Source organism: Lolium perenne, chromosome 4 (assembly GCF_019359855.2).
Source record: "Lolium perenne isolate Kyuss_39 chromosome 4, Kyuss_2.0, whole genome shotgun sequence".
Classification (NCBI taxonomy): Eukaryota; Viridiplantae; Streptophyta; class Magnoliopsida; order Poales; family Poaceae; genus Lolium; species Lolium perenne.
The window spans coordinates 276,189,138-276,201,140 of NC_067247.2; the positions used below are offsets into that span (position 1 = coordinate 276,189,138).

Below are 12,003 nucleotides of genomic sequence, written 5' to 3' on the forward strand. Positions count from 1 at the left end.
TAACCAGGAATGGGGCTGGTCGCATTCCAGTTGTAACGGTTGATTCTGATTAGACTGCTCATAGTGGGAGTAACATAGCTAGTAACATCACACATCTCAAGATATTTTGGTGACATGGCATGCTAATAAATGAAGAAAGAGTGAGGTGGTAACTAGCTATGTTACCATAACATCACACACCTCAAGGCAAGATGAGTCTACAACATAATAAATGATACAATGCATGACATCACATATAAGTTACTACCCACTACGAAGGTAGTAACCTACACTAGTAATATGGCATATCTTATATCTTATATTTACTAATTAGAGGCACCATTGAAGCCTCCACATTAATCCACATCATTAGAATTAATTAAGCTGTTAGATCTTAATTTTGCGGCTAGGATTAATTGTGCAAAATAACGTAACATAGGACATAAAACATAAAACCTGCCACGGCTGACATCAAATTGTATACACTGAATAAAAAAACAATGAGACGGTAAAGATATTAAGTGGTTACGATCAGGATAAGAGAAGGTTGTTAGCTATTGAACCAAAGTCCGGTAGGATGTGGCTAAAACTGAACCGCACATGCAGAAGCAAACAAACCAATCCAGGTACGATCGCTGACTCGCAAAATTAACCTCCACATATCGTGTCTTCATAGTCTAAAAAAAATATATCGTGTCTCCATAGGAACATGCCTCCTTGGCAATTCAAACAACAGGCATGCCTACAGATATATATAATGCAAGTTTTCTTGCCGAGCGAAACAATAGAATCTCTAAATCCTTTCTCCGTTGGTTGTTGCATCTTCTTCAGGCAATCACGACATGACGGCTGCAGCAGCGCCTGCCAACTTGCCAACATCCCATCGCCTCAAGCATCAGGCCGTCTTGCCGACATCCGTTGTTTTTTGCATCTTTGTCAACGAATCACGACCTGCCGGCTGCATCAGCATCTCATGGCCTCAAGCATCAGGTCGTCTTGCCGGCAACCCATCGGCACAAACGTGATTGCACTCAGCCAGGTTTGGATACAAAAGGTATCATGTAACAGTACGAAAGGAATAAGCATCCTCATCAAGTATTCCTATCTATTTGGTGTTTCGGTTCAATGGTGAAATCTGCAATATGACATGCAAAGCCTTGCGTTAGATTCAAGCTACCAATAGAGGAAAGTAACAATCAAGGCAAGAGTACCAAGATTATGGGATTCAATATAGATTAATAATGGTGAATTAGTGAGTCTTGATATGATCCTTATTGATCAAGAGGTATAAGGGTTCTCTTATTGCAATTACATATTTGCTTGAATTATTTCCAATGATATTGTTTCAATCTCCATGCTAATTACAAGTACACCAGGGAACCATGATGCATGGAGTTATCAGTAAGGCGTACACCGCGAAGTTCAGACCGTCAATTCTAGAAGGCAATGTGTAGACCATTACAAACGTGAGTGTCATGCCTGCATCACCTAAATTTTGACCAGTAGAAAATGACATAATAATCAACTTCTCGCCTACAACCAATATGGAGGAGATCTAAGATAAAGAACACATTCCAAAGCATGGTTTCAACTTTTCAAGCATAGAGGTGCTTTCAACAAGAGTAGGTGTTGACATTTATCTCTAAGGTATGACATTACACGTTATTTTCGAAACATATCTTATTTTTTGTGGCATACATATATCATCTAAATTCATGTTTTAACAGATGTTATAGGAGTTGCAGCACACATAGGACCAATTCAAGGAAGTAAAACATCTTTTGGAATCTACAAAACCCGCAATATTCTACTTCTGGTGGAGTATGTGAAAAATAATATGTCATATTTGCAACCAAGGTGCTCAAGTTATGTCTTCACAGTTATTTTACCTTTTGTTAACAGAGATCAAGAAATCAAAGTTAGATTATGGGGTGCTAAATCTGAACTAATTGATGCCAATTCAATAGGCGATGTCATTACATCTACAACTGTCAGGAAATATGGAAGTATGTCTTGTCTTAAATTTCTTCACTCATTTTGTCATCTCATGGCTTGGTATGCATATAAACATAGTTATTATTTAAACCAATATGCAGGATATTCGTCAAATAGTGCAACTCAAGTGTATATTAATTTTCCTATTCCTGAGACTACGGGTGTACAGGTACCAAAATTCCAGTACATATGTTTTCATTTAAAAATATATATATCATTTCCCTGATGAATTTACTCAGCATCTGTTCCCAGGAATATAGTACCAAAGAATTCCATATTGAGGAAGGACATCTAAAAGGGACAATGGAAGAGCAAATGAGCTATAATAGAAAAACTTTACAAGAGTTAAATGATATTATATTTAACTCATCAAATCAGGTTTGCAGTCGATTAATAATCATGCATTCACTCAATAATGTACACTTATTTATTTCATAAATCTGCAGGGAAGAGTATTTACTGTGGAGGCAGTAACTGATGAAGTTAATACAAGATATACCTGGTACTACATATCACGTAGAAATTATAACTACAAAAGCAACATGAAAAGGAAATTGATCACTACTACTGCACCAAATTTGATAGGAAAGCTGGAGCCAAAGCAAGCTGAAATAGTTCAACGGATGCCATGTTATTAACTTTGTAAGAGGTTTTCTATAATTAATTACTTACATAATTTGCAGATATAAGGTCAAGCTTGAAATAAGTGATCCAATAGCATCTGCATCTTGCGTTTTTTTTTATAAAGAAGCTGCACAATTAATCAATGAGTCGGCCGAAAACATGGTTACGTCATTTCCCAATGAAGTAATGAGCTACCAAGACCAATCCAAGAGATCTGTGGGAAGATGATGATTTTTCAGTTTAGATTGACGGACTACAATTTTGAAAGTTGTAGAGCATACTACATATTATCAAAACTATTTCTTCTGGACGACTACATTTCAGCTATGAAGATTGAGAATGATGATAAGGTATAATATTTGTTGATTTTCTTCCATTATGTCATACCAAAGCTCTGATATAGTGTGCAAAGCAATCTCCAATACAGAAGATGGAGATCAGATGTATGCATCAGAGTTCTTGAATAGTTTGAAATTCTCCGGAACACCAGACCACATATTACGGCTGAAAGTCGGCCAACCAATAATGCTCTTGCGAAATATCAATAGCACAAGATTAACTATAACACAACTAGGAAAGTGGTTCATAGAAGCTCAAATAATAACAGGGACAAACATTGGAAATAAGGTAACATTCACGAATAATTATGTCACCATATGAATCAAAATGGCTGTTTGTATTGAAGAGAAGGTAGTACTCAATATCAGTTTGTTTTGCAATGACGATAAATATGGAAAATCATTAGAATATGTTGGAATATATTTTCCAAAGCAGGTGTTCACACACGGCCAACTCTATGTAGCGGTGTCCCGAGTCACATGTAGAGATGCACTTAAGGATCTCATGTTTCAGTGAAGAATCCCAACAAAATGATATGAAAAAAAATATTGTGTACAAAGAGATACTTCACTTCAAGAGAACTTAGAATATTTGTATTGTACTCTATGTAACACTCAGGTATGTACATTGATATGTTTTTTAAGCAGCAACATTATAAACTTCATTTCATTGCTACCTTACGCGGAAGCTTTAGTTAATATTTTTTTAAGACCAATAGGATCACAACGACATTGTTGGAGCGCTGCGTGACGTCAGGGATGCAACCAACATGATTTAAACTATAGGTACGTATATCTTTGATTTTTATCTATGTATGGAATACAGAGATCTAACAGGGTTGTTGTATAGAGGCACAAAGAAAAGGAGGCAAAAGGTTTGGATGACGCCAAGATGATTCCATGCCAGCTGAAGGCCCTATATCTTCTGTAAGTTTCAAAATCGCTTCTATATGGAGAAGACTTGGAATTTTAGCATTTTAGAAGAAAAACAAAAATTTGATAGTTAAGAGACAACAAAAATAAGTAGCACTGATACTTTGGTATTTTGTTCTGGATTTCCATACATCTTAAGTGTTGATATTCAAGTTGATGAGGCAGTGGGTAAGAACCTGAGCATCACCGTGCGCGACATCTTCATCCAGGTCGGCGGCATGATTGTCCAGGATGTCAATAGCTCAATCGGCAACCTCAACATCAGCCTGCACAGCGGCTTCGCCAATCTTTTTGAGGTCGACGAGAGCCGCAGCCAAATCCGCATCAGGCCCATGGTCCTCCATCTGTGAATCACGGTTGGAGTAGAGCTGACGGCAGCAGTCGTTGTACGACCGAGGGGAGAAGCTGGACGAACTCAGGAATAGAGATGGCCCAAAAGCAGGAGGTCGAGTTCCTGGTGCGAGCCGCCACGAAACCTCGACGCCGGCGAACTGCAAAATCCAGCAGAGAATGGCAACAAGCAAGCCTTCACAACTGCTCCTCCTCAAATCTCCTTGGCGACTGCGCTACATCCAGATCCAACTCTGGTATTGGGGATAGCTCATAGTAGTAGTTGCTTAAAAAAAAAAACTATACATAAGCCAGGGAATATGAATACCAGGTGTCGGTGCGTGTGTACCCTACTAGGGACAAGTAGAAACGACTGAATGGATAATATTACCAGCAGATACAAGTGCATCCATGCTAAAGGAAAATTTCTTAATTCCATGGATATTTAATATTACAATGCAAACTGCTATTGAGAAGTTTTGTCTAACCAAAAAAAAAATATACATGGACGCTAATGTATACTCACGTATCCATCTATATGGACAAGCTATACTGAATTAAAGGAGCTATTTAAATCTGTCAGAACTAAATGATATTACTCCCTCCATCCCAAAATAAAATACCGCACATTTATCTGAATTTAAATGTATCTAAAAAAATCAAAAACTAATTTTAATTCAAAACACATAACATGTAATAGCAAAATAGAAAAATACTAACTAGCCCGTGCAGGGCACGGGATGACGACTAGTGTTACTAATCTAAGTTACTCCCCACTATGACCAGCCTTATGTCTTTTGATTGCTGGTGAATCATGGCTATAAATCCCCGGCATCGCCTGGAAGTTCCCGGCTACGACATCAAATGCGGCAGGAGTCTATCTATCTCTCTATGCTTCACGTATCAGAACAAATCTCCTTCTAGGCCGCTACCATCGTAGCCAAACTTTTTGCACATGTGCCAGAGCTCGTCGGTAATGGAGACCAAAGAGATCTAAAGAGTGTGCTTGGTTTATGTTTTGCATAGGCCAATCTCTTATAGGTACGGCCACATCAGGTGCCTCTGCTGCCTATACTGAATACCATGAGGACATTCCTGATTTAGCCACGAATATGCGAGAGTAGGGTCGCCAATATCCCTTCAAAAGCAGGTAAGCAATCCTTCTCCACAAGTATTCAAAGTGTCACGTCTCGTGGCTGATTTCTGGACTGAATTGTTGTCCATGTTCCTGCAAATTCTGGCTCATATATGCATGTGGTGTTGTTTATTTTCTTTGTAGTAAGATCTCTACCATCAATCTCCATCATAGTGGTGTGCAGCAACCAATCATTTGATCCTGTCAAGTATGAGATTGGTAAGAAATATTAGTTCTCTTGGTCTGTGATATAACATAATTTTCTCTTTGGTTTCTCATCTCCACCGTTCATTATCTGGCTGATAACTTTAAAAAATCAGTTTTCAGTGTTGGTGCTTTTATGTATCCTAATTGTATAGAAATTAAATGAATGAGAAAATAAATATCTTTTCCAGGGTTTTTGGTTCTTTACATGCGCCTAGCAAAGGTAAATATTTACTTATTTCTACTGAAGTTATAGCATATATATGACAATAATGTGTATTTGGCTTTTTTTTACAGAGAGAGAAAGGTTCCTTCACGTTCTATACTAAATCATACCATGATCTCCACTAACGTTTTGTATTTTCATATCACTGCATGAATGACGGATTTTTAATGGACTTGGGATTTGCTTGGTAGTTAATGATGGTGCATTTGATTTTGCGCTAGATCTTTTGGTAACGTTTCTTTATCTTGGTTCCAGTTAAGTATTTATATCCTTTTGGTTTTCCACAGGAGGACAACATCAATTTAATTAAGTAGACAAAGAAAAGGAATGAAACTATCAAGCTCGGATATTATTATACACTATATAAAAGTTGGTCAGATTAGCGCATCCAAACTAATTTGGGAAGTGTAGATGCACCATTTATCCACTCTTCCATCCTATCTTTACTTGACACGTAAATCTTTTATTTTTCACTGTCCTGTTAGTTGTTCCGTGTCTCTTTTTTTTTGGGTGGAAGGGTAACCGGCAACCGGTTGTTATCCTTCCTTACCCGTCGCTCCGCTGTGACCGCTTTAATCTGGATTCCTCCGCTTAAACGGCAGATGGTCAAAGAACTGCACCATCGAGCTACTCCAGCGACACGACGCGCGTCTCGAAGGCCCGCCTTGCGTGCGGAAAAGGCTTTCTTCTTCTCTCCCTCGCTACTTGCCGGAGAAGGGCCACGACAGAGATTCGGGGCGGCGGCGTCGCTAGACAATAATACTATTTCACGTGGTCAGCTTGCACATCCGCGCCGTGGCCCGTGGGTGTGGAATGCTTCTTTTTAGTCTATTTCACTGCTTTTTTGTGTTCTTTCTCCCGATCTACTACTAGATGCTACTCTGTATTTGTTTTCTGCTGTGACTACGCGCGGTGTTTCCGGCCGGACGAGGAGGTCCTCCTTCTGCGTTGTCTTCACCGGCTCCACCTCGGAGTCTGGCCTGCAGGATATCGCCGCGGGATTGCAGGGCAAGTCGCCATGCCGGGGCGGCCGCGTCTAGGAAGCAGAGACCTCGGTCGACCTCGCCGGAGCCATCCGCTACCCGCCCGCCCCGGCCTTCACACCATCCGGCGTTGGTCTGCCGCGCCAAGGCGCATCTCCGGCACCAACCGCCTCGACCCGATTCGCCCCCTGTCGTTGTCCCCGTCTCCGACCTGAGCCGACCTGAGCCCCACCCGCTCGCGAGGCCGTGCGCAGGTAAGATCGCAACCTGCCCTGTCCTGCGTCAGCTCAATTTTTTCTTTCCCCTCTCTCGGATCTCTCTCTCTATATATATATCCACAGATGCTGGGATTACTCGTGGAGTACGACGGCAAGCTCGACATGAAGCTCTTCATCCCCTGCGGGAATAAGGTGAGCATGACTTTCCCTGTCACTTTCCTTTCATTGTATTTCTTTCCCTATGCCTCGCTTGATCCCAAGGTCGGCCTCTGATTCTCCTCCTCGACGCGTGAGGTGATGTCCAGGAGGAGCTGCACTCTTGAGCGGCAGCTGACAACCGATGCCTCGCCCTTGCGCGTCGCCAAGCTCGGGTAGTCACGCCAAGCAGCAGTACGCAGCTGCGACGAGGACGGAATTTATTCGTCTTGGTACCCAATTCATCGGGTACCGTGACCATGCTAAGAAGGTTGAAGGTATTCTTTTCTTGCCTCTTTCCATTGAGTAGATTCTCCTCTTTTATTTTGTCGTGACATTTTCATTCTTTATTTTGCTAGAGACCCTTGCTGAAGCTAACAAACGCGCTGATGCTCTTGATCTCAAGTTAGAGCATCCACTCCTACATCCACTTGTGTGATGGTTTTATCTGACTTTTTGTCTAATTTTGATGTTTCCTCAATGCCATCTGTTTCTCAGGTCTCAGCATTTCTGTTGCTCCCTTTCCCTGAGATTGCAGATTACAGCTTTATCGCTAGCACGGAGACTGAGGTACTGAACATTTTTTCTATCTATATAGCTGTTCCATGTGACCTACATAGTGCTAATTTTTTTCTAAACATAGCTTATGGGACAAAGCAGAGTGCGTACATAAGGCCCAGCGTTCTGTCCTGGGGAGGAAAGTCTAGCAGCTTGGCAGCTCAGCTAACCACCATGTGATCGTGTCTTAGCCTGATGGAGGTGACGTTGGTGCTATGAGCGTTTTTCTTCAGGTTGGCTGTAACTCCTCTAATACACCTTGGTGTTTTTTATTTTATTTTATTTTGCTTCCGATGACTCCAGCAGAACATCCGATGTTTAAGAACACTCTGTCTATTATCATATCTGAGAATTCAAAGTAGGTAGTATATATGCTACCAATCTTAGGTAAAAAAAATTCTGGAGTATTTCAAGAATTTAATTGTTATTACAATAGAACTTATTACCTGATCTGACTTTTGTACAGTTGCCACTGTTTTCTGTTTCCTGATGTACTTTGTGTATGTTACTTTTCTTAATTCCAACTTTGTTTTGTGCTTCCGCAGGAGCAGGACATGGTGGGTTCGACAAGATCAGCGGCTCTCCTGTTGGTGATGTTCCCCTGGTTATTTGCTGAGCAGGCTGGTCATTGTGCACCTCGATTTGTTTGGTCAAGTGAGTTCTTCTCAACTCTCAAGGTCTTTGTTGTTTTATCTGATTTCTCTGTATAATTTGTACTGGTTTTGGTGGCCTCTTAATTTGTTTCTAATTTTATTCGTTCTTTATTTTTTTTCAGGTTTGCGTTGGGGTCCCGAGTGTCCTTTGGATCTTTGTCTTTGGCTGACCGGTATGGTTCATCTAATGGTTGGCGTTTACGGGTGATGATTCCCTAGGCAGAGACGGAGTTCTTGGGCCATTTTGCCTTTGATTTATTCGTCCGGCCCTGATTGGGTTGTTGTTGGTGTTGCTCAGTATCACTCTGATGGGTATGATGTGTTGGCTCCTTTGGTTTTGTCTGTCTCATCATCATCATATTTGGCTGGCTCTGGTGCACTTTTGCCTTCCAACGTGCCAGCTAATCAGGATATGCCACTTAAATACTTAATCCACTGCCTAATCATTTGTACATATTGTGCTTTTGTCTTTGCCCTTCCAGCACCGAAGGAGATCATCATCATCATATCCTCAAACGAAGAGGACAACGGCGGAGGCACCTGACAAGTCAAGAGCAAACAGAAAAGCTACCCTAGCTAGCTTACTCAACCATGTATCCCAGCATTAGTGTGGATTAAATCTGCTAGCAATACATCTCCTCTATCCTGCGTCATGCAGTCCTATCTTCTATGCAATCAAGCAGGGATATGTACCGGCACCGCCGGCAAATGTGCAATCTCGACGCCAACTAAGTGCATCTGATATCGTTGCAAAATAGAGCAGCTAGATCAATCTAATGCACTATGTAATCCAATATAAAGATCTACTACCTCGACCAATTAATGTATGGAGTAACTTTTATTATCTGATTTGGTGTACTTTCATCCAATATTCACATCTTTCCTTTCTTCGATACACATTGACCTTACAAAAATAAATTTCCAACACTAAACTTTTAAACTGTTGCCCTTCCAACTATCAACTATGCGATCATGAACCATACACTCAATAACAATAGCAATTATGCATATTGTTTAGAAATAATAACACGGGCCACGGGCGCGGCGTGCCGCCGCGCCTATGCTTCCTAGTAAAGCTTACAAGATCCGATCTACTACTTCCAAGATATTATGCTTAAAGACGGAGGGATCGGAGTATTAGATTTTCTTTAACCAATAAATGAAGGACAGATGCTTATTACACAGTGAAGGCCGGAGTTCCATCTTTTACATTTGGCCTCTACATCTAAAAGAGATGGAGAAGGAAAACCCTCATTTTTGTCCTTGAAGAAATTTCACCCTTCATGTACCTATAGTCCCTCAATTATACTTACTACCTTCACCTCCTTCTAGCAGATTCTTAGTATTTGAAATATTTCATGTGGTGAAATATACCTTCAATGTTAGCAAGTTATTTGATTATCAGCAACATGTAAAATGAATCAGAATTTTCCGAAGTCCCGCCGCAACGCGCGGGGTATTATCTAGTAACTAAAATAGAAAAGCACGGTTGCGACAGATTAAGTTAGAACTTTAATAAGGCTAAAATGTTCTCATGGGTTGTTGGTTCCACCACTCGCATTAATTAAGAACACAAATTGGATAATCTATATCTTTGTTCTCGTTGTATGTGGGAAAGGCTCGGTGATGAGATGCGCGTTGAATAACACATCTCTACATTACCACTGCAATGACCTTCGGCAAACCACCTATTGGTCCATCACAATTAAGGGAGTGCCCCATGATTATTTGTGAAATCATAGTGAGTCCTTTCTTAAACCCTCCTTCCATACAATAGTGCACCGATCACGGTATGTCACATCCCGCCGTATACACCTTCCAAAGGTACTTTCCTCTCATGAACAAAGGCAAATATTACATGGTCGACTTCATGTAATATCACGAGAGAAATAACACACAATCATAGTACAAAACTATAAATCATCTCCATTCCTATTGAAATATTGCTAGGGTTTCTCCATCTTCCACAAGAACGAGGTAAACTACTCACACATGGAAACAATCAAGAACATCATCATAATGCTGCGAATGGAATAAGGGTAGAGATGTGAATTCAAGTACAAATCCACAATAAAAATGGAGATTACAACCGAATGGGATAAAAGGGGTGGAGATGGTGATGGTGCAGCGGTTAATGATGAAGGAGATGATGCCTTCTCCCCTATGATCCGGGTAGAAACTTGGATGATACCTCCTCTTGCTCCTCCTTGAGATCTCTTCTGGGATGGTGTTCTGGTGTTTCTGGTGGCTCGAGGTCTTGAATCTCAGATCCGTTTGCGGGACATGAAAGTATTTGATGAGTTGGTACTCCTGACATGCAGTACGGGCGGATGGTACGGGCGGGCTTCCCCCATACCGGTCTCCACTAAACTCCCTGGAACTTCTCCTTGTGTTCTCCTTTGACCCAAATGCATGGTTAAGTGCTTAAATGACTTTTATCACGTCAAAATACCATAAAATGATTTTTTTTCTTGATATTCCATCATTGCCTTAATATTCCGAGATCCTGCTAAAACAAACAGAAAAAGTGCGCGTGGGCACAGTAAAATACCAAAATTCTATCGCTGCGCAGGGTTATATGTATGAAATAAAGGAGTAAAAACACTCTAAAAATTCACTCATCACCTAGCCTTAGTCTTGATGATGCCACCTGCGGCATCGCTCTTTGTCTTGAATATCCACTTTAAGACGATCTTACGGTGACCAACAGGGAGGCCAGTGAGTGCCCATGGGCTGTTTTTCTCGATCGATGCCAGCTCCTCCAGCATTACTGCATGCTAACACTCGTGTGGCTCTGATTTACTGAAGGTGCTTGGCTAGTCGATGAAGAAGAGGGGCTCTGCTTGTCCCGGTGGCGCATCAGCCTTATCGAGCATGTCAGCTACTCGTCGAAACCGGTGTGGCTGCGCAACTTCGTCGTCCTTGTCCAGCGTGTCACTGAAGTTTCTTGGCGCCGAGATGAACTTGAAAGGGTTCTTTGAACATGCAAGTACAGAAATTGAACCAACGACAGATATGTCTGCCGAGGCAGAGGTTTGGTCCAAATTTCCTGCCCTGGCAGAGAGCTCGGTGCTCTGTTCTGCCGTGCTTCTCGCCGCTAATGGTGGCGTCATTGGTTCTAGGGACGTGATAATTAACCCCCAAGAGCAGGGGATCACTGTAGCATCTTCAATGTGTAAGTAGGGTATTGATCCGCAGGAGCAAGAATGAAAATCTATTTATTCTCTACAACTAAAGTGTCACAATTCTAGTTGATTATGCACTAAGCAATTTAAGGAAACAATGAAATTTGATTTAATACAATAAAATAAAGTGAAACAAAATAGTAATGTAGTGTCCCAATCATATTCAATGTAAGAGGACAAAACAAATGTTTTTTTATAGGAACAATGGACATGGTTTCATGGGTTCACTCAATATTCTATCTCTCCATCTATGGTGATGATCATGCTATAGATAATTGATGGGATTCGTAGCATAGAAAACAAAAAATTTCCTACCGCAAGAACGAATAACAAGCCAAGATCTAATCTAGTAGATGGTAGCAACGAGAAGATCATGAGACTAACCCTTGAAGATTTCCAAAGCCTACGAGATTAGATCTCGTTGTGAATGTAGTCGATCACTTGCTG

The 12,003-nt window shown here is 41.1% G+C and overlaps 2 protein-coding genes and 1 long non-coding RNA gene across 6 annotated transcripts; all 3 read left to right on the forward strand.

Moving 5' to 3' along the window:
- Window positions 1-943: 943 nt before the first annotated feature.
- LOC127347646 (uncharacterized) lies at window positions 944-2,653 on the forward strand. Its single transcript, XM_051373814.2, has 8 exons — window positions 944-1,033; window positions 1,146-1,264; window positions 1,356-1,422; window positions 1,707-1,800; window positions 1,882-1,985; window positions 2,076-2,143; window positions 2,227-2,352; window positions 2,421-2,653. Exons 2-8 carry the CDS (start codon window positions 1,244-1,246, stop codon window positions 2,610-2,612), a joined length of 672 nt encoding a protein of 223 aa, XP_051229774.1. The 5' UTR covers window positions 944-1,033; window positions 1,146-1,243; the 3' UTR covers window positions 2,613-2,653.
- Window positions 2,654-3,590: 937 nt separating this feature from the next.
- Window positions 3,591-4,615, forward strand: LOC127295476 (uncharacterized). The gene is made up of 3 exons (XR_007847886.2): window positions 3,591-3,722; window positions 3,787-3,863; window positions 4,079-4,615. It is a non-coding gene; the product is annotated as an uncharacterized lncRNA (long non-coding RNA).
- A 1,732-nt stretch (window positions 4,616-6,347) lies between these two features.
- On the forward strand, window positions 6,348-9,215 carry LOC127295477 (uncharacterized). 4 transcript variants are annotated; one of them, XM_071829137.1, is made up of 9 exons: window positions 6,350-7,001; window positions 7,089-7,157; window positions 7,271-7,438; window positions 7,520-7,564; window positions 7,657-7,730; window positions 7,821-7,951; window positions 8,264-8,372; window positions 8,494-8,683; window positions 8,854-9,215. In XM_071829137.1, exons 3-6 carry the CDS (start codon window positions 7,306-7,308, stop codon window positions 7,896-7,898), a joined length of 330 nt encoding a protein of 109 aa, XP_071685238.1. In that variant the 5' UTR covers window positions 6,350-7,001; window positions 7,089-7,157; window positions 7,271-7,305; the 3' UTR covers window positions 7,899-7,951; window positions 8,264-8,372; window positions 8,494-8,683; window positions 8,854-9,215. The 4 variants fall into 4 exon arrangements, 3 of the variants coding, with proteins under 3 accessions (XP_071685240.1, XP_071685238.1, XP_071685239.1); XM_071829139.1 differs by having other exon boundaries at window positions 6,348-7,157; window positions 7,520-7,565; window positions 7,659-7,730; XM_071829138.1 differs by having other exon boundaries at window positions 6,351-7,157; window positions 7,520-7,565; window positions 7,659-7,730; window positions 7,804-7,951.
- Window positions 9,216-12,003: the final 2,788 nt, after the last annotated feature.

Coding starts and splice junctions, on each gene's coding strand:
- LOC127347646 (XM_051373814.2), top strand. CDS start 1,244: ATGATCCTTATTGATCAAGAG. Junction 1,986..2,075: donor AACTGTCAGGAAATATGGAA/GTATGTCTTGTC, acceptor ACCAATATGCAG/GATATTCGTCAAATAGTGCA. Junction 2,144..2,226: donor CTGAGACTACGGGTGTACAG/GTACCAAAATTC, acceptor ATCTGTTCCCAG/GAATATAGTACCAAAGAATT.
- LOC127295477 (XM_071829137.1), top strand. CDS start 7,306: ATGCCTCGCCCTTGCGCGTCGCCAAGCTCGGGTAGTCACGCCAAGCAG. Junction 7,439..7,519: donor CCATGCTAAGAAGGTTGAAG/GTATTCTTTTCT, acceptor TTATTTTGCTAG/AGACCCTTGCTGAAGCTAAC. Junction 7,565..7,656: donor CGCTGATGCTCTTGATCTCA/AGTTAGAGCATC, acceptor CATCTGTTTCTC/AGGTCTCAGCATTTCTGTTG.